General features: G+C 47.6%; 1 protein-coding gene across 2 annotated transcripts in view; it reads left to right on the forward strand.

Moving 5' to 3' along the window:
* Positions 1-19,978, forward strand: part of ADAMTS6 (ADAM metallopeptidase with thrombospondin type 1 motif 6) — a 324,257-nt gene that overhangs the window by 256,804 nt on the left and 47,475 nt on the right. Inside the window, exons 19-21 of one of the 2 annotated variants that reach the window (XM_073235710.1) lie at positions 2,209-2,372; positions 2,799-2,937; positions 3,609-3,697. In XM_073235710.1, coding sequence (XP_073091811.1) covers positions 2,209-2,372; positions 2,799-2,937; positions 3,609-3,697 — 392 coding nt within the window. The remainder of the gene's footprint in view (positions 1-2,208; positions 2,373-2,798; positions 2,938-3,608; positions 3,698-19,978) is intronic. The other variant, XM_073235705.1, reaches the window with a different exon arrangement.

Here is a 19,978-nt window from a genome sequence, read left to right on the forward strand (position 1 = left end):
TCTTACAGTTGCTTCTCATGATATTTGTCTTCCTTTAAAATTCTTGAGAACATGTATAAAAGTTGTTTAAAAGTTTTCTGCTAATTCCATAGTTTCTGTCATTTCCCAGACTTTTTCTTTTATTTGGCTTTCTTCTTTGTTTGGGTTATGTTTTTCCTTCTTTTTTCTATTTGTAGTAATTTTTCATTGGATATTGTATTGTGAGTTTTTTTTTTAAGTATTTTTTTACTGAGAGTCTGGATTTCATTTTCTTCCTTTACAGTATTGAGTAACTTATTGATCAGCTTGATCCTTTTGAGGCTTGTTTTTAAGCTTTGTTTGGGTGAGTCCAGAATTGCCTTTATACTACAGTTAACTTAGCCCTATTAAAAAAGACATGATTTTTTTTGGATTTCTAATGAATGCTCTAGTGACTGAAATTGTGAGTTCTTACTCTGAAATTTTTTCTGCTTATAGCTCTCTAGTAGTTTTTCACTTAGCTTTATGGAGTTTTATCCTGTGCATACACAGATGACTATTCAGCAACAGATTCCCTCCTTTTACTCCAGTTCACTGGTCCTGCAAATTCCAGCTGTCTGAGCCTTCACAATTTCTGATCTCTATCAGTCCACTGTGCTCTGCTTGGGTTCTCCTTTCCTACACTGACAGAAAGTTCCTCCAGGCAGAGAGAGAGCTGGGGAGATCATGCAATTCACCTGGTATCCCTTCTTTCATGTACCACAGTCCTTACCAGTGTCTAAGAGCTGTGAGTCCTTTGGGGCTGCTTTTTCATCTGGCCTGATAAAGTGTTGAAGAAACTAGCATACTAACAAAAAATTAAATTGATATGTTTGTCATTGTTAAATCATAATAATCATCAAAATTATCACTGTCTTGTTTATAGGAGTTTTTGTATAGCAGTGCTGGTAACCCTTTTTCTTTCACACTTAAAAAATTTTATACATTTTCTCCTATATAGGTTTAAGAAATTATGCATGCATATCTCTTATCTTTTGCTTTATGGTTTCAGAGGATTTTGTCATGCTTAGAAAAGCTTTTCTTACCTCATTATTTTTAAAAAGTTTTTCCCCATTTTCTCCTAGCATTTTGTTTTAACTGTTTACATTTAAATAGTTACCCATCACACATTTATTCTTTCTTTTCTCTTCTTTTTACTTTGTTTCTTATTGAGATGAAATTCACATAGCATAGAATTCAACCATTTTAAAGTGAACAATTCAATGACATTTAGCATACATTCCAAAATACTTTCATTATTCCATTAGAAACCCTATGTATTTTAAGCAGTTACTTCTCATTCCCCAGCCCCCAACAACCACTGATCTGCTTTTTGTCTCCATAGGTTTACCTATTCTGTATATTTAAAATAAATGGAAGCATTCAATATGTGACCTTCTCAGTCTTGCCTCTCCTCTTCCTCCTGGCAAATTTTTTTTGAGGTTTGTCCTCATTGAAACATGTACCTGTACTTCATTTCTTTTTATGGTTGAGTAATATCCCATTGTGTCAGACATACCATGATTCCACTGATGGACGTTCGAGTTGTTTCCACCTTTGACTATTGGGAATAGTGCTACTATGGACACGTGTACACATATTTGTTTAAGTATCTATTTTCATTTTTTTTACATAAATACCTAGGGAATTGTGGTATTTATTTTATAAAGAATGAGATACAAACTTAGCAATTTCAATTTTTCCCAAGAATCTAGCCTTATGTCTTAGTTCCATTTCTTGTTATCTGTCCTATACTAATTTAAGTTGCTTCCTTTGTCATGTACTAACTTGGATTAATTTCTTTACTGTCTGGTTCCATTGTTCCATCTGTCATTCTATATGCCAGTACCACAGATTCTCCCAATCCCATATTCATGTAGTTATTGTTTAAACTTTTGGTCAGGAAAGCCTAACCCCATCCCCAGTTATTCTTTTTGTCATGATTTTCCTTACTAGTTTCACATTAATTACTCCAGATGAACCTTTCATTCCTTTCTATCAATAACATTATAACTACTGAATATCTTCTTGATATTTTAGTGGAAAATTACCATTTTAATTTCTGCTTAAGAAAATGGTCAAGAATACCCTCTTTAAATGGAAATTGAATATTCATTGTATGCTTCAGTGCTGTTATTAATTGGTGACTATGGTACCATTGTGGTAAGTTTTCATATTTTTAGGTGGACTGTGATTTTTTTTCTTTTTTAGCCTTAAAATCTGAAAAGGATGATTACTATATTAATGGTGCCTGGACTATTGACTGGCCTAGGAAGTTTGATGTTGCGGGGACAGCTTTTCACTACAAGAGACCAACTGATGGACCAGAGTCCTTGGAAGCTCTAGGTCCCACCTCAGAAAATCTCTTTGTCATGGTAAATGTGTTTTTGCCACTTCATTTCTACTGTTTGTAATCTGCCTTCTGAGGCAGGAAGGGAAGGCTTAATTATCTGTTTTACAGAGAGTGAAATTAAGGTAAATAAATGTGAAATGGTTTGCCCAAAGGTGTTAAATCTGTGTAAAGTTAAGGCCATATTGGTTTTCCATATGACTGTTTGATCTTTTCAGTACTTGCTATAATAATATTTTTATGATCAAACAAGTCAGCTAAGAGAAATGGCTCCAAATAACCCTGGAAAATGAAGGGAGAAAATTCATTATAAGTGCATGTGTTCTAAAAGTTATGTTAAACTTCCTGTTAGACTTGCTTTATGGCGTTTTCTTCTTCAAAAGAAATAATAAATATTTGAATGAAGGCTCATTGCATTTTAATTATCTTCACCAGTTGTTTTCAATGGCAGGTTCTGCTTCAGGAACAGAATTTGGGAATTAGGTATAAATTCAACGTTCCCATCACTCGGACTGGCAGTGGAGACAGCGAAGTTGGCTTTACATGGAATCATCAGCCTTGGTCAGAATGTTCAGCTACTTGTGCTGGAGGTAAGACACCCACTAGGCAGCCCACCCAGAGGGCAGGATGGAAAGCAAAACATATTCTGAGCTATGCTTTGTGTTTGCGAAAGAAGCTAATTGGAAACATTTCTTGCAGGTTTGCTTCAAGCTGTAATTTAGCAAAAGAAACTTTGCTTTAATTATATTATATTCCATTTGTTTTTAACCTCATGTAATTTGTACAGATTTGTTGGTAAAATACATCTTGGCACAATGAGTGTCTCTGCTGGTGCTTCTCCCAAGACTATCTTGAAGGTGGGCTGTTTGCTTTTCATGAACACATTGTTGGTAAATAACATCAAGAGTTTTAAATAAGAAAATGAGCAAGAATCAGACGGCACAGATGCAACTTCTTGTAATGGGGGATGAGAATGTATGTCTGTGTGCTTGTGTGTTTGTGTTTGTGTGCTTGTGTGTTTCCCACAATCCTATTCAAACTCCGGTCTCCAGCCATCAAAGTTAAGGGGCCATATACTGGGATACTACAATAATTACTGCTGTCTGGGTCTCTGGGTTAATGGTATATGCTGACCCCATCACAGTCCCTCAGAGAGGTAGCTGCTAGGCAGTGGTTGGTGATGTGTTGGTTGTCCCATGTGCGTTTTTCATGGGTGCCTTTTCCCCACAATTTACTCTATTCCTAATCCTCCTCCCTCTAGTGGCCACCAATGCAATTCTTTACCTCTGGCTGGGAGAGCAGGACAGTTGGCTTCCTTCAAAGCCAACACCCTTGCTGCTGCACGGACTGGTGAGTAGAAGTGCTGTGCAAGCAGCATCTTCCTTCTCTCTGGAGACTAAATGCATCGCCTCCACCGTACACCCTGATCCCAATAGGCAAGGGAACAAAGCTGTCCCTCAGGCCTTGGCTGGACTAGAGCACCTCACCATTCCAAAAGCAAAGATCAGATTTTGAATAGTGCCATTCAGAATGGGAGAAAGTGAATCGTCCCATTTTATTCCATATTCCAATGTATTACCTATTTTCCCTTTCTAAACTGCTCAGAAACATGACTTAACATGGCTTTACTTCTCTTTTCCTGTGCTTACTGAATCTCTAAACACCTCTGATTCTCAAGGCTTAAATCAGAGAAATGATTATCATCTAGTAGATTCAGTATTTTTAGATTTATACTGGTTAAAATCATTGATTAACTACAACTTCACTAGTAAATTCTATACAAAATAAAAAAACAAAAAAGCAAATGAATAATAGTAATGTTTTCTCCTGTGCTACATGTTGTGAAACATGGTTATGTATAATTTATGGCATATTTTAAAAGATTTCTAATTCCCATCCATTTTATATGTAAAATGGCTGGTGATTTATAATACAAAGTTTTAAAAACTATGTGGCATCACTATTTCTTTTAATAAAATAAAGGATATTTGAAATTAATTTTTCAATTGATTGCCATTGTGTTATATTTCAGTGGCATTTATACATCTCTTCATTCCAATTAAATTCCTTTTTATTCAGTCTGTAAATTAACTTTCCCCTTTTCACATAGCAAAAAATTATTCTTGATAAAACTATATACATAATTCCAGCCCTAAAGTGAGGTGGGATCAAAATAATTTGAAGTTTAGGAAATCTAATGAGAGAAGTCTGAATGTTGAGTTTGATTAGCTTGGAGAAGAGAAGGCTGAGGGAAAGTATATTAGTAACTTCAAGTATGTGACAGAATGTTGAATGGGAAATTCTTAGTGCCTGTTCTTCTTTGTACTGAAAATTGCTATATTTGGGGATGGTTTAGATACAGTCTTGTTTGAGGCCAAGGAGGGATTAAGTGAATTCTCAATGTTCCTTCTAACCCTATGACTCTTTGTTCAAAAAGGAGATAGTTCAACAAAAAAAGAAAAGAAAAAGGCCATGAAAACTGAATTTAAAAGAAAACTATAATTTTAATAAAGTAAAGGAGTATGAAAAATCTAAATGAGGGTTATTCCTTTCTATAACTCATGTCCTAAGAAATCATAATATAAAAGTGATTTTCTGTGATTGGGGATAAAACAAGAAGGCAGAAAAGAAGGAAGATATTTGAGGTGGTTCCCTAGACATTCTGGGAACCAGAGTTCTGTTCAGTTGTGAGTGATTATGACAGCATTCATGAGGCCATTGCCTTCTTTGGAAGAGAGATGTACAGTGTTTGGAAGTCGGCAGGCATAGTGTGAAGAGCTGACATTTGTCTTGCTTGGTAAGTGGTTCTCAAAGTGTGGTCCCTATTCAGCATCAACATCACCTGAAAACTGATTAGAAATGCTAAGTTGGGAGACCCATCTCAGAGACCTGAATAGAAACTCTAGGTGGGGCCCAACAATCCATGTTTTAGCAAGCTCTCCAGGTCATTCTGGTGCTTGCCCAAGTTTGGGAGCCACTAGTCTTGGGTGACAGAGGAACTGAAAGCTAGAACTCTATAAACAATCTATATTCTCATCACTGACATCTGTACATCTCTCTAGGCTTATTTTGTACCCAGAACAGTGTCTGGAACATACTAGGCACTCAATAAATGTTTGTAGGTGAGTCAGTGAGCAAAAGGAATTAATTATTTTGGCAAGTCTATATTTGTGCCAGTTCTTTCCCATGTGGAAAATGAGTGTTTAGAATTGCTAATTTTCTTAAGCAGTGGGGCAAGAGATTGCCCAAGAGAATCAGTATAATTTTAATCAGCCTGGATAAGTAAAGCCAAGCTCCTCTCTTGTTTTCTTTGCTTTGAATAGGTGGAAAATATTTTCCAGGATATAGTGTACATATAGCAATTATTAGAGTTGTTCTTCCTACTACTTTTTACCCCAAGTTCTTTAAATACAGGAGGTTTATGATTGAGGGAAGTAAAATCCCTTAGGACTCAGGAATCTTGATCAAAGAGGTACCCAGAGTCATCTACTTGATAATGGTAAAAGAAAATTCATTTATAGTTAAGGAATCTTTCAGGAAAAAGTCATTTCTACTGAATTTTCACACAGGAGCTAAGGAAGAATACTAAGTCATTCTTAATTAGGACACTCCACTCTCATCTTCCCAGGGTGGTGCTAGGTGTCTTGAAGATACCAAAGTTTTTAAACTGGAAAAGGAGAAAACAAGAAAGATCTCAAAGAACTTTCTATTGCAACTCACAAGACTTCTCAATGTTTTTACCTAATACTCTCTTGCATATGTTTTATTCATGGCAATATCTTTGGACTTTGAGTTTGGGAGCAATGTTGATAGCCTCTCTTATGTGATCTTTTAAGATAAGAAGTTTTGAGACTTGTTTTTTTGTTGCTTAGCAGACCCAATGACGAATCTAATGCTGCAGGAAACATTGCTGGTGATTCAGTCCCAGTAACGGTCTTTTCTCTGAGTAAGAGATGAAGCACTTCCTTTGCCTGAATAAGAACATTGAGATGCTGTGGGGTGTTGTTTTTAGGATAAATGTGATTTTTAAGATACAGTTGTGATTCTTCCTCTGAGAGAAATCCAAGCCCAGTGAATTGGAACTTGACTATTTTCTGAGCCATTGTTACTCCTAGTAGAGTTTTGTTTCTTTATTTCTTATCCAGGGCATTGTATATTCAGTAATTTATCTGACTCTCAAATTTATATATTGCCATTGTGTTCTTGGTTAATGTGTTAATTGATAAAGCTTGGCTGGGTAGAGAGAATTGTATTACTTTAAAATACAAACTTTAAGGAGTCATTTTAAAGTAGTAATTTATGCCAGTGTGCCTTTGTACGGTGACTTTTAAAGATTCAAACCACAACTATTGTATATTTGATTTTACTCACACCTACTCTTTTTACTAATGTTTGGCTAGGTATATAGTTCTGAAATTTTAGGATACATCACCATCACCTGAATATCTTGCTCAAATGAGATTGCTAGATTTTGCATCCAGGTTCTAACGTAGGCCCAATAGGCCTGGAGTAGACCCAGTAGATCTGGGATAGACCCTGTAGGCCTGGTGTACATCCAGTAAACCTGGGGTAGACCCAGCAGATCTGGGGTAGACCCTGTAAGTCTGGAGTAGACTCAGTAGGGCTAAGGTAAACTATGTAGGCCTGGGGTACACCCAGTAGGCCTGGGGTAAATGCTGTAGGTCTAAGGTAAACACTATAAGCCTGGGGTAGACCCTGTAGGTCTGGGGTAGACCCTTTAGGTCTGGGTAGACTCAGTAGTTCTATGGTAAACTCTATAGGCCTGGGTTAGACCCTGTAGGCCTGGGGTAGACCTTCTAGGCCTGGGGTAGACCCTGTAGGCCTGGGGTAGATACAGTAGGTCTAAGGTAAATTTTATAGGCCTCGGTTAGACCCTGTAGGCCTGCGGTAGACTCAGTAGGCCTGGGGTAAACACTGTAGGCCTGGCGTAGACCCTGTAGGCCTGGGGTAAATGCTGTAGGCCTGGGGAAGGCCCTGTAGGTCTGGAGTAGACTCAGTAGGTCTAAGGTAAACTCTGTAGGCCTGGAGTAGACCTTGTAGGCCTGGGGTAGACACTGGGGAAGGCCCTGTAGGTCTGGAGTAGACTCAGTAGGCCTAAGGTAAACTCTGTAGGCCTAGGGTAGACCCTGTAGGCCTGGGGTAGACCCAGTACGTCTAAGGTAAACTCTGTAGGCCTGGTGTAGACCTTGTAGGCCTGGGGTAGGCCCTGTAGGCCTGGGATAGACCCTGTAGGTCTACAGTAGGCCCTGTCGGTCTGGGGTAGACCCAGTAGGTCTGGGGTAGGCCCTGTAGGTCTGGGTAGACACTGTAGGCCTGGGGTAGAACCTGTAGCTCTGGGGTAGGCCCTGTAGGTCTGGGGTAGAACCAGTAGGCCTGGGGTAGACCCTGTAGGTCTGGAGTAGACTCAGTATGTCTAAGGTAAATACTGTAGGCCTGGGGTAGACCCAGTAGTCCTGGTATAGATGCTGTGGGTCTGGGTAGACTCAATAGGTCTAAGGTAAATTCTATAGGCCTGGGTACACCCTGTAGGTCTGGGGTAAACCCTGTAGGCCTGCGGTAGGCCCAGTAGGTATGGAGTAGACTCAGTAGGTCTAAGGTAAACTCTGTAGGCCTGGGGTAGACCCTGTAGGCCTGGTGTAGACCCTGTAGGTCTGGGTAGACTAAGTAGTTCTTAGGTAAACTCTATAGGCCTGGGGTAGACCCTGTAGGCCTGGGGAGGACCCAGTAGGCCTGGGGTAGACCCTGTAGGTATGGAGTAGACTCAGTAGGTCTAAGGTAAACTCTATAGACCTGGGTTAGACTCTGTAGGCCTGGGGAGGACCCAGTAGGCCTAGGGTAGACCCTGTAGGTATGGAGTAGACTCAGTAGGTCTAAGGTAAACTCTATAGACCTGGGTTAGACTCTGTAGGCCTGGGGTAGACCCAGTAGGCCAGGGGTAGACCCTGTAGGTGTAGGGTAGGCCCTGTTGGTCTGGGTAGACTCAGTTGTTCTAAGGTAAACTCTATAGGCCTGGGTTAGACCCTGTAGGCCTGCAGTAGACCCAGTAGGCCTGGGGTAGACACTGTAGGCCTGGCGTAGACCCTGTAAGCCTGGGGTAAACGCTGTAGGCCTGGGGTAGGCCCTGTAGGTCTGGAGTAGAGTCAGTAGGTCTAAGGTAAACTCTGTAGGCCTGGAGTAGACCTTGTAGGCCCTGGGTAGACACTGGGGAAGGCTCTGTAGGTCTGGAGTAGACTCAGTAGGCCTAAGGTAAACTCTGTAGGCCTAGGGTAGACCCCGTAGTCCTGGGGCAGGCCCTGTAGGCCTGGGGTAGGCCCTGTAGGCCTGGGGTAGACCCAGTACGTCTAAGGTAAACTCTGTAGGACTGGTGTAGACCTTGTAGGCCAGGGGTAGGCCCTGTAGACCTGGGATAGACCCTGTAGGTCTGCGGTAGGCCCTATCGGTCTGGGGTAGACCTAGTAGGTCTGGGGTAGGCCCTGTAGGTCTGGGGTAGACACTGTAGGCCTGGGGTAGAACCTGTACGTCTGGGGTAGGCCCTGTAGGTCTTGGGTAGAACCAGTAGGCCTGGGGTAGACCCTGTAGGTCTGGAGTAGACTCAGTATGTCTAAGGTAAATACTGTAGGCCTGGGGTAGACCCAGTAGGCCTGGTATAGATGCTGTGGGTCTGGGTAGACTCAGTAGGTCTAAGGTAAATTCTATAGGCCTGGGTACACCCTGTAGGCCTGGGGTAAACCCTGTAGGCCTGGGGTAGGCCCTGTAGGTATGGAGTAGACTCAGTAGGTCTAAGGTAAACTCTGTAGGCCTGGGGTAGATGCAGTAGACCTGGGGTAGACCCTGTAGACCTGGGGTACACTCAGTAGGTCTAAGGTAAACTCTATAGACCTGGGTTAGACCCTGTAGGCCTGGGGTAGACCCAGTAGGCCAGGGGTAGACCCTGTAGGTCTAGGGTAGGCCCTGTAGGCCTGGGGTAGACCCAGTAGGCCTGGGGTAGACCCTGTAGGTCGGGGGTAGACCCTGTTGGTCTGGGTAGACTCAGTTGTTCTAAGGTAAACTCTATAGGCCTGGGTTAGACCCTGTAGGCCTGGGGTAGGCCTTGTAGGCCTTGGGTAGACCATGTACGCCTGGGGTAGACCCTCTAGGTCTGGAGTAGACTCAGTATGTCTAAGGTAAATACTGTAGGTCTCGGGTAGACCCAGTAGGCCTGGGGTGGACCCAGTAGGCCTGGGATAGACCCTGTAGGTCTGGGTATACTCAGTAGGTCTAATTAAACTCTATAGGCCTGGGGTAGACCCTGTAGGTCTGGGTAGACTCAGTAGGACTAAGGTAAATTCTATAGGCCTGGGGTAGACCCTGTAGGTCTGGGTAGACTCAGTATGTCTCAGCTACACTCTGTAGGCCTGGGGTAGATCCTGTTGGCTTGGGATAGACCCTGTAGGTCTGGGTAGACTCAGTAGGTCTAAGGGAAACTCTATAGGCCTGGGGTAGACCCTGTAGGCCTGGGTAGACCCTCTAGGTCTGGAGTAGACTCAGTATGTCTAAGGTAAACACTGTAGGCCTGGGGTAGACCCAGTAGGCCTGGGGTAGACCCTGTAGGTCTAAGGTAAACTCTAAACGTCTGGGGTAGACCTAGTAGGCCTGGGGTAGACATTGTAGGTCCGGAGTAGGCCCTGTAAGCCTGGGGTAGACCCAGTAGGTCTAAGGTAAAGTCTGTAGGCCTGCAGTACACCCTGTAGGTCTAAGGTAAACTCTGAAGGCTTGGCGTAGACCCAATACGCCTGGAGTAGGCTCTGAAGGCCTGGGGTGGACCCAGTAGGCCAGGGGTAGACCCTGTATGTCTAGGGTAGGCCCTGTAGGTCTGGGGTAGACCCAGTAGGCCTGGGGTAGACCCTATAGGTCTGGGTAGACTCAGTAGGTCTAAGGTAAATTCTATAGGCCTGGGATAGACCTAGTAGGCCTAGGGTAGACCGTGTAGGTCTGGAGTAGACTCAGTATGACTAAGGTAAACTCTGTAGGCCTGAGGTAGACCCAGTAGGCCTGGGGTGGACGCTGTGGGTCTGGGTAGACTTAGTAGGTCTAAGGTAAATTCTTTAGGCCTGGGGTAGACTCAGTAGGACTGGGGTAGACCCTGTAAGTCTGGGTAGACTCAGTAGGTCTAAGGTAAACTCTATAGACCTGGGGTAGACCCTGTAAGTCTGAGATAGGCCCTGTAGGTCTGGGGCAGATCCAGTAGGCCTGGGGTAGACCCTGTAGGTTGGGGGTAGACCCTGTTGGTCTGGGTAGACTCAGTAGTTCTAAGGTAAACTCCATAGGCCTGGGTTAGACCCCGTAGGCCTGGGGAAGGCCCTGTAAGTCTGGAGTAGACTCAGCAGGTCTAAGGTAAACTCTGTAGGACTAGGATAGACCCTGTAGGCCTGGGGTAGACCCAGTAGGTCTAAGGTAAACTCTGTAGGCCTGGCGTAGATGCTGTAGGCCTGGGGTACGCATTGTAGGCCTTGGGTAGACCGTATAGGCCTGGGGTAGACCCTGTAGGTCTGGGGTAAGCCTTGTAGGTCTGGGGTAGACCCAGTAGGCCTGGGTAGACCCTCTAGGTCTGGAGTAGACTCAGTATGTCTAAGGTAAACACTGTAGGCCTGGGGTAGACCCAGTAGGCCTGGGGTAGACCCTGTAGGTATGGGTAGACTCAGTAGGTATAAGGTAAACACTATAGGCCAGGGGTAGACCCTGTAGGTCTAGGTAGACTCAGTAGGACTAAGGTAAATTCTATAGGCCTGGGGTAGACCCTGTAGGTCTGGGTAGACTCAGTATGTCTCAGCTACACTCTGTAGGCCTGGGGTAGATCCTGTTGGCTTGGGATAGACCCTGTAGGTCTGGGTAGACTCAGTAGGTCTAAGGGAAACTCTATAGGCCTGGGGTAGACCCTGTAGGCCTGGGTAGACCCTCTAGGTCTGGAGTAGACTCAGTATGTCTAAGGTAAACACTGTAGGCCTGGGGTAGACCCAGTAGGCCTGGGGTAGACCCTGTAGGTCTGGGTAGACTCAGTAGGTGTAAGGTAAACACTATAGGCCAGGGGTAGACCCTGTAGGTCTGGGTAGACTCAGTAGGACTAAGGTAAATTCTATAGGCCTGGGGTAGACCCTGTAGGTCTGGGTAGACTCAGTATGTCTCAGCTACACTCTGTAGGCCTGGGGTAGATCCTGTTGGCTTGGGGTAGACCCTGTAGGTCTGGGTAGACTCAGTAGGTCTAAGGGAAACTCTGTAGGCCTGGGGTAGACCCTGTAGGCCTGGGGTAGATCCTGTAGGTCTGAGATAGGCCCTGTGGGTCTAGAGTAGACTCAGTATGTCTATGGTAAACTCTGTAGGCCTGGGGTAGATGCTGTGGGTCTCTGTATACTCAGTAGGTCTCAGGTAAACTCTGTAGGCCTGGGGTAGACCCTGCAGGTCTTGGTAGACTCAGTAGGTCTAAGGTAACCTCTATAGGCCTGGGGTAGACCCAGTAAGTGTGGGGTAGACCCAGTAGGTCTGGAGAAGGCCCTGTAGGCCTGGGGTAGACCCAGTAGGTATAACGTAAACTCTGTAGGCCTGGGGTAGACCCAGTAGGTCTAAGATAAACTCTGTAGGCCTGGGGTAGACCCTGTAGGCCTGGGGTAATCTCTGTAGGCCTGGGGTAGAACCTGTAGGCCTAAGGTAGTCCCAGTAGGCCTGGGGTAGACTCTGTAGGTGTGGGGTTGGCTTCTAGCCCTGTAAATACCCTGTAGGTTTGGGGTAGATGCTGTAGGTCTGCAGTAGACTCAGGTCTAAGGTAAACTCTGTAAGCCTGGGGTAGATCCTGTCGGTCTGGGTAGACTCAGTAGGTCTAAGGTAAACTCTACAGGCCTGGGGTAGACCCTGTAGGCCTGGGATAGGCCCTGTAGGTCTGGGTAGACCCAGTAGGTCTAAGGTAAACTCTGTAGGTCTTGGGTAGACCCAGTAGGCCTGGGGTAGACCCTGTAGGTCTACGATAGGCCCTGTAGGTCTGTGGTGGACCCAGTAGGTCTTAGGTAAACTCTGTAGGCCTAGAGTACACCCTGTAGGCCTGGGGTAGACCCAGGAGGTCTAACGTAAACTCTGTTGGCATGGGGTAGACCCTGTAAGTCTAGGTAGACTCAGTATGTCTAAGGTAAACTCTATAGGCCTGGGGTAGACCCAGTAGGCCTGGGGTAGACCCTGTAGCTATGGGTAGTCTCAGTAGGTCTAAGGTAAACTCTATAGGCCTGGGGTAGACCCTGAAGGTCTAGGGTAGTCCCTGTAGGCCTGGGGTAGACCCTGTAAGTCTAAGGTAAATGCTGTAAACCTGGAATACACCCTGGAGGCCTGGGATAGACACAGTAGGTCTAAGGTAAACTCTATAGGCCTGGGGTATACCCTGTTGGCCTGGGGTATTCCCTGTAGGCCTGGGGCAGACCCAGTAGGTCTAAGGTAAACTCTGTAGGCCTGCAGTACACCCTGTAGGCCTGGGGTACACCCAGTAGGTCTATGGTAAACTCTGTAGGCCTGGAGTAGACCCAGTAGGCCTGGGGTAGGCACTATAGTCCTGGGATAGACCGTGTATCCCTGGAATGGACCCTGTAGGCCTGGGGTAGACCCTGCAGGTCTGGGTAGACTTAGTAGGTCTAAGGTAAACTTTATAGGCCTGGGGTAGACCCTGTAGGGCTGAGGTAAGCCCTGTAGGCTTGCGGTAGACCCAGTAGGTCTAAGATATACTCTGTAGGCCTGGGGTAGACCCTCAAGGTCTAAGGTAAACTGTGTAGGCCTGCGGTAGACCCACTAGGCCTGGGGTAAACCCTGAAGCCTGGGGTTGACCCTGTCGGTCTGGGTAGACTCAGTAATTCTAAGGTAAACTCTATAGGCCTGGGGTAGACCCTGTAGGTGTGGGGTAGGCCCTGTATGCCTAGGGTAGACCCAGTAGGTTTGGGGTCGACCCTGTATGTCTGGAGTAGACTCAGAAGTTCTAAGGTAAACTGTGTAGTCCTGGGGTTGGCCCTATAGGCCTTTGGTAGACCCAGTAGGTCTAACGTAAACTCTGTAAACCTGGAATACACCCTGTAGGCCTGGGAGAGACCAAGTAGGTCTATGGTAAACTCTGTAGGCCTGGAGTAGACCATGTGGGCCTGGGGTAGGCCCTGTAGGCCTGGGGTAGACCCAGTAGGTCTATGGTAAACTCTGTAGACCTGGAGTAGACCCAGTAGGCCTGGGGTAGGCACTGTAGGCCTGGGATAGACCGTGTATCCCTGGAATGGACCCTGTAGGCCTGAGGTAGACCCTGTAGGTCTGGGTAGACTCAGTAGGTCTAAGGTAAACTCTATAGGCCTGGGGTAGACCCTGTAGGTCTGGGTAGACTCAGTAGGCCTAAGGTAAATTCTATAGGCCTGGGGTAGTCCCAGTAGGCCTGCAGTAGATCTAGTAGGTCTAAGGTAAACTCTGTAGGCCTGGGGTAGACCCTCTAGGTCTAAGGTAAACTGTGTAGGCCTGGGGTAGACCCAGTAGGCCTGGGGTAATCCCTGTAAGCCTTGGGTAGACCCTGTCGGTCTGGGTAGACTCAGTAGTTCTAAGGTAAACTCTATAGGCCTGGGGTAGACCCTGTAGGCCTGGGGTAGGCCCTGTAGGTCTGGGTAGACCCAGTAGGTCTAAGGTAAACTCTGTAGGCCTGGGGTAGACCCAGTAGGCCTGGTGTAGACCCTGTAGTTCTGGGTAGAGTCAGTAGGTCTAAGATAAGCTCTGTTGGTCTGGGGTAGACCTAGTAGGCCTGGGGTAGAGCCTATAGGTCTAGGGTAGGCCCTGTAGGCCTGGGGTAAACCCAGTAGGTCTAAGGTAAACTCTGTAGGCCTGGAGTACACCCTGTAGGCCAGGGCTAGGCCCAGTAGTCGAAGGTAAACTCTGTTGGCCTTGGGTAGACCCTGTAGGCCTCGGGTAGACCCTGTAGGTCCAGGTAGACTCAGTACATCTAAAGTAAACTCTGTAGGCCTGCGGTAGACCCAGTAGGCCTGGGGTAGATCCTGTAGGTCTGGGTAGACTCAGCAGGTCTACGGTAAACTCTATAGGCCTGGGGTAGACCCAGTAGGCCTGGGGTAGACCCTGTAGGTCTAGGGTAGTCTCTGTCGGCCTGTGGTAGACCCAGTAGGTCTAAGGTAAACTCTGTAGGCCTGCAGTACACCCCGTAGGCCTAGGGTATACCCATTACGTCTATCGTAAACTCTGTAGGCCTGCAGTAGACCCAGTAGGCCTGTGGTAGGCACTGTAGGCCTGGGATAGACCGTGTATCCCTGGAATGGACCCTGTAGGCCTGGGGTAGACCCTGTAGGTCTGGGTAGACTCAGTAGGTCTAAGAGAAACTCTATAGGCCTGGGGTAGACCCTGTAGGGCTGGGGTAGACCCTGTAGGTCTGGGTATACTCAGTAGGTCTAACATAAACTCTGTAGGCCTGGAATACACCTTGTAGGCCTGGGGTAGACCCAATAATTCTAAGGTAAACTCTGTTGGCCTGGTGCAGACGCTATAGGCCTGGGTAGACCCAGTAGGTCTGGGGTAGACCTTGTAGGTATGGAGTAGACTCAGTAGGTCTAAGGTAAACTCTGTAGGCCTGGTGTAGGCCCTTTAGGTCTGGGTAGATCCAGTAGGTCTAAGGTAAACTCTGTATGCCTGGGGTAGACCTAGTAGACCTGGAGTAGACCCTGTAGGTCTGGGTAGATTCAGTAGGTCTAAGGTAAGCTCTATAGGCCTGGGGTAGACCCAGTAGACTTGGGGTAGACCCTGTAGGTCTAGGTATGCCCTGTAGGCTTGGGTAGACCCAGTAGGTCTAAGGTAAACTCTTTAGGCCTGGGGTAGACCCTGTACATCTGGGTAGACTCAGTACATCTAAGGTAAACTCTATAGGCCTTGGGTCAACTCAGTAGGCCTCGGGTAGACCCAGTAGGCCTGATGTAGACCCTCTAGGTCTGGAGTAGACTCAGTATGTCTAAGGTAATCACTATAGGCCTGGGGTGGACCCAGTTAGCCTAGTGTAGACCCTGTAGGTGTGGGTAGACTCAGTAGGTCTAAGGTAAACTCTATAGGCGTGGGGTAGACCCTGTAGTTCTGGGTAGACTCAGTAGGTCTAAGGTAAATTCTATAGGCCTGGGGTAGTCCCAGTAGGCCTGGAGTAGACCCTGTAGGTCTGGGTAGACTCAGTAGGTCTAAGGTAAATTCTATAGGCCTGGGGTAGACCCAGAAGACCTGGCGTACACCCTGTAGTTCTGGATAGACTCAGTATGTCTCAGCTAAACTCTGTAGGCCTGCGGTAGACCCTGTAGGTCTGGGTTGACTCAGTAGGTCTAAGATAAACTCTATAGGCCTGGGGTAGACCCTGTAGGCCTTGGGTAGACCCTGTAGGTCTGAGATAGGCCCTGTAGCTCTGGGGTAGACCCTGTAGGTCTGGAGTGGACTCAGTATGTCTATGGTAAACTCTGTAGGCCTGGGGTGGACCGAGTAGACCTGGGGTAGATGCTGTGGCTCTGTTATACTCAGTAGGTCTCAGGCAAACTCTGTAGTCCTGAGGTAGACCCTGCAGGTCTCGGTAGACTCAGTAGGTCTAAGGTAACCACTATAGGCCTGGAGTAGACCCAGTAAGCCAGGTGTAGACCCTGTAGGTCTGGAGTAGGCCCTGTAGGCCTGGGGTAGACCCAGTATGTCTAAGGTAAACTCTGTAGGCCTGAAGTAGACCCTGTAAGTCTAAGGTAAACTCTGTAGGCCTGGGGTAGACTCAGTAGGCTTCGGTAGGCCCAGTAGGCATGAGGTAGATCCAGTAGGTCTAAGATAAACTCTGTAGGCCTGGGGTAGACCCTGTAGGCCTGGGGTAGGCACTGTAGGCGTGGGGTAGACCCAGTAGGTCTAAGGTAAGGTCTATAGGCCTGGGGTAGACCCCGTAGGCCTGGGGTAGACCCTGTAGGTCTAGGATAGGCCCTGTAGGCCTGAGGTAGACCCAGTAGGTCTAAGGTAAACTCTGTTGGCCTGGGGTAGACCCTGTAGGTCTAGGTAGACTCAGTAGGTATAAGGTAAACTCTATAGGCCTGACATACACCCAGTAGGCCTGGGGTAGACCCTGTAGGTCTGGTTGACTCAGTAGGTCTAACATAAACGCTATAGCCCTGGGGTACACCCAGTAGGCCTGGGGTAGACCCTGTAGGTCTGGGTAGACTCAGTAGGTCTAACGTAAACTCTATAGGCCTGGAGTAGATCCAGTAGGCGTGGGGTGGACCCTGTAGGTCTAGGGTAGTCCCTGTAGGCCTTGGGTAGACCCAGTAGGTCTAAGGTAAAGTCTTTAGGTGTGGGGTAGGCCCTGTATGCCTGGGGTAGACCTAGTAGGTTTGGGGTCAACACTGTATGTCTGGAGTAGACTCAGTAGGTCTAAGGTAACCTGTGTAGTCCTGGGGTAGGCCCTGCAGGCCTGTGGTAGACCCAGTAGGTCTAACGTATACTCTGTAAACCTGGAATACACACTGTAGGCCTGGGATAGACCCAGGAGGTCTAAGGTAAACTCTGTAGGCCTGGAGTAGACCCTGTAGGCCTGGGGTAGGCCCTGTAAGCCTGGGGTAGACCCAGTAGGTCTATGGTAAACTCTGTAGACCTGGAGTAGACCCAGTAGGCCTGGGGTAGGCACTGTAGGCCTGGGAAAGACCATGTATCCCTGGAATGGAACCTGTAAGCCTGGGGTAGACCCTGTAGGTCTGGGTAGACTCAGTAGGTCTAAGGTAAACTCTATAGGCCTGGGGTAGACCCTGTAGGTCTGGGTAGGCTCAGTAGGTCTAAGGTAAACTCTATAGGCCTGGGGTAGACCCAGTAGGCATGGGATAGGCCCTGTACATCTAGGGTAGTCCCTGTAGGCCTGGGGTAGACCCAGTAGGTCTAAGGTAAAGTCTGTAGGCGTGGGGTAGGCCCTGTATGCCTGGGGTAGACCCAGTAGGTTTGGGGTCGACCCTGTATGTCTGGAGTAGACTCAGAAGTTCTAAGGTAAACTGTGTAGTCCTGGGGTTGGCCCTGTAGGCCTTTGGTAGACCCAGTAGGTCTAATGTAAACTCTGTAAACCTGGAATACACCCTGTAGGCCTGGGAGAGACCAAGTAGGTCTACGGTAAACTCTGTAGGCCTGGAGTAGACCATGTGGGCCTGGGGTAGGCACTGTAGGCCTGGGATAGACTGTGTATCCCTGGAATGGACCCTGTAGGCCTGGGGTAGTCCCTGTAGGTCTGGGGTAGACCCTGTAGGTCTATGGTAAACTCTGTAGACCTGGAGTAGACCCAGTAGGCCTGGGGTAGGCACTGTAGGCCTGGGATAGACTGTGTATCCCTGGAATGGACCCTGTAGGCCTGGGGTAGTCACTGTAGGTCTGGGTAGACTCAGTAGGTCTAAGGTAAACTCTATAGGCCTGGGGTAGACCCTGTAGGTCTGGGTAGACTCAGTAGGTCTAAGGTAAATTCTATAGGCCTGGGGTAGTCCCAGTAGGCCTGGGGTAGACCCTCTAGGTCTAAGGTAAACTGTGTAGGCCTGGGGTAGACCTAGTAGGCCTGGGGTAATCCTTGTAAGCCTTGGGTAGACCCTGTAGGCCTCGGGTAGGCCCTGTAGGTCTGGGTAGACCCAGTAGATCTAACATTAACTCTGTAGGCCTGGGGTACACCCTGTAGGCCAGGGGTAGGCCCAGTAGTCTAAGGTAAACTCTGTAGGCCTAGAGTAGACCCTGTAGGCCTGGGGTAGACCCAGTAGGTCTATGGTAAACTCTGTAGTACTGGAGTAGACCCAGTAGGCCTGGGGTAGGCACTGTAGGCCTGGGATAGACCGTGTATCCCTGGAATGGACCCTGTAGGCCTGGGGTAGACCCTGTAGGTCTAGGTAGACTCAGTAGGTCTAAGGTAAACTCTATAGACCTGGGATAGACTCTTTAGGTCTAGGGTAGTCCCTGTAGGCCTGGCGTAGACCCAGTAGGTCTAAGGTAAACTCTATAGGCGTGGGGTAGGCCCTGTATGCCTGGGGTAGACCCAGTAGGTTTGGGGTCAACCCTGTATGTCTGGAGTAGACTCAGTAGGTCAAAGATAAAGTGTGTAGTCCTGGGGTAGGCCCTGTAGGCCTGTGGTAAACCCAGTAGGTCTAACATAAACTCTGTAAACCTGGAATACACCCTGTAGGCCTGGGATAGACCCAGTAGGTCTAAGGTAAACCCTGTAGGCCTGGGGTAGACCCAGTAGGTCTATGGTAAACTCTGTAGACCTGGAGTAGACCCTGTAGGTCTGGGGTAGGCCCTGTAGGTCTGGGTAGACCCAGTAGGTCTAAGGTAAACTCTGTAGGCCTGGGGTACACCCTGTATAGGCCAGGGGTAAGCCCAGTAGTCTAAGGTAAACTCTGTTGGCCTGGGGTAGACCCAGTAGTCCTGGGGTAGACCCTGTAGGTCTGGGTAGACTCAGCAGGTCTAAGGTAAACTCTATAGGCCTGGGGTAGACCCTGTAGGTCTAGGGTAGTCCCTGTAGGCCTGGGGTAGACCCAGTAGGTCTAAGGTAAACTCTGTAGGCCTGCAGTACACCCTGTGGGCCTGGGGTATACCCAATAGGTCTAAGGTAAACTCTGTAGGCCTGGAGTAGACCCAGTAGGCCTGGGGTAGGCACTGTAGGCCTGGGATAGACCGTGTATCCCTGGAATGGACCCTGTAGGCCTGGGGTAGACCCTGTAGGTCTGGGTAGACTCAGTAGGTCTAAGGTAAACTCCATAGGCCTGGGGCAGTCCCAGGAGGTCTAGGGTAGGCCCTGTAGGCCCGGGGTATACCCAATAAGTCTAAGGTAAACTCTGTAGGCCTGATGTAGACCCTATAGGCCTGGGGTAGTCCCAGTAGGTCTGGGATAGACCCTGTAGGTCTGGAGTAGACTCAGTAGGTCTTAGGTAAACTCTGTAGGCCTGGAGTATACCTTGTAGGCCTGGTGTAGGCCCTGTAAGTCTTGGTAGAGTCAGTAGGTCTAAGGTAAACTCTGTAGGCCTGGGGTAGACCTAGTAGCCTGGGGTAGACCCTGTAAGTCTTGGTAGAGTCAGTAGGTCTAAGGTAAGCTCTATAGGCCTGGAGTAGACCCAGTAGACTTGGGGTAGACCGTGTAGGTCTAGCGTAGTCCCTGTAGGCCTGGGCAGACCCAGTAGGTCTAACGTAAACTCTGTAGGCCTGGGGTAGACCCAGTAGGCCTGGGGTAGACCCTGTAAGTCTGGGTAGACTCAGTAGGTCTAAGGTAACCTCTATAGGCCTTGGGTCGACTCAGTAGGCCTTGGGTAGACCCAGTAGGCCTGGTGTAGACCCTGTAGCTCTGGAGTAGACTCAGTGGATCTAAGGTAAACTCTGTAGGCCTTGGGTAGACTCTGTGGACCTGCAGTAAACCCAGTAGGCCTGAGGTAGACCCTAAAGGTGTGGCGTAAACCATGTAGGTCTGGGCTATACCCTGTATGTCTGGAGTAGACTCAATAGGTCTAAGGTAAACTCTATAGGCCTGGGGTCGACTAAGTAGGCCTGGTGTAGACCCAGTTGGTCTGGCGTACACCCTGTGGTTCTGGAGTAGACTCAGTAGGTCTAAGGAAA

This window comes from Manis javanica, chromosome 1, assembly GCF_040802235.1.
Source record: "Manis javanica isolate MJ-LG chromosome 1, MJ_LKY, whole genome shotgun sequence".
NCBI lineage: Eukaryota > Metazoa > Chordata > Mammalia > Pholidota > Manidae > Manis > Manis javanica.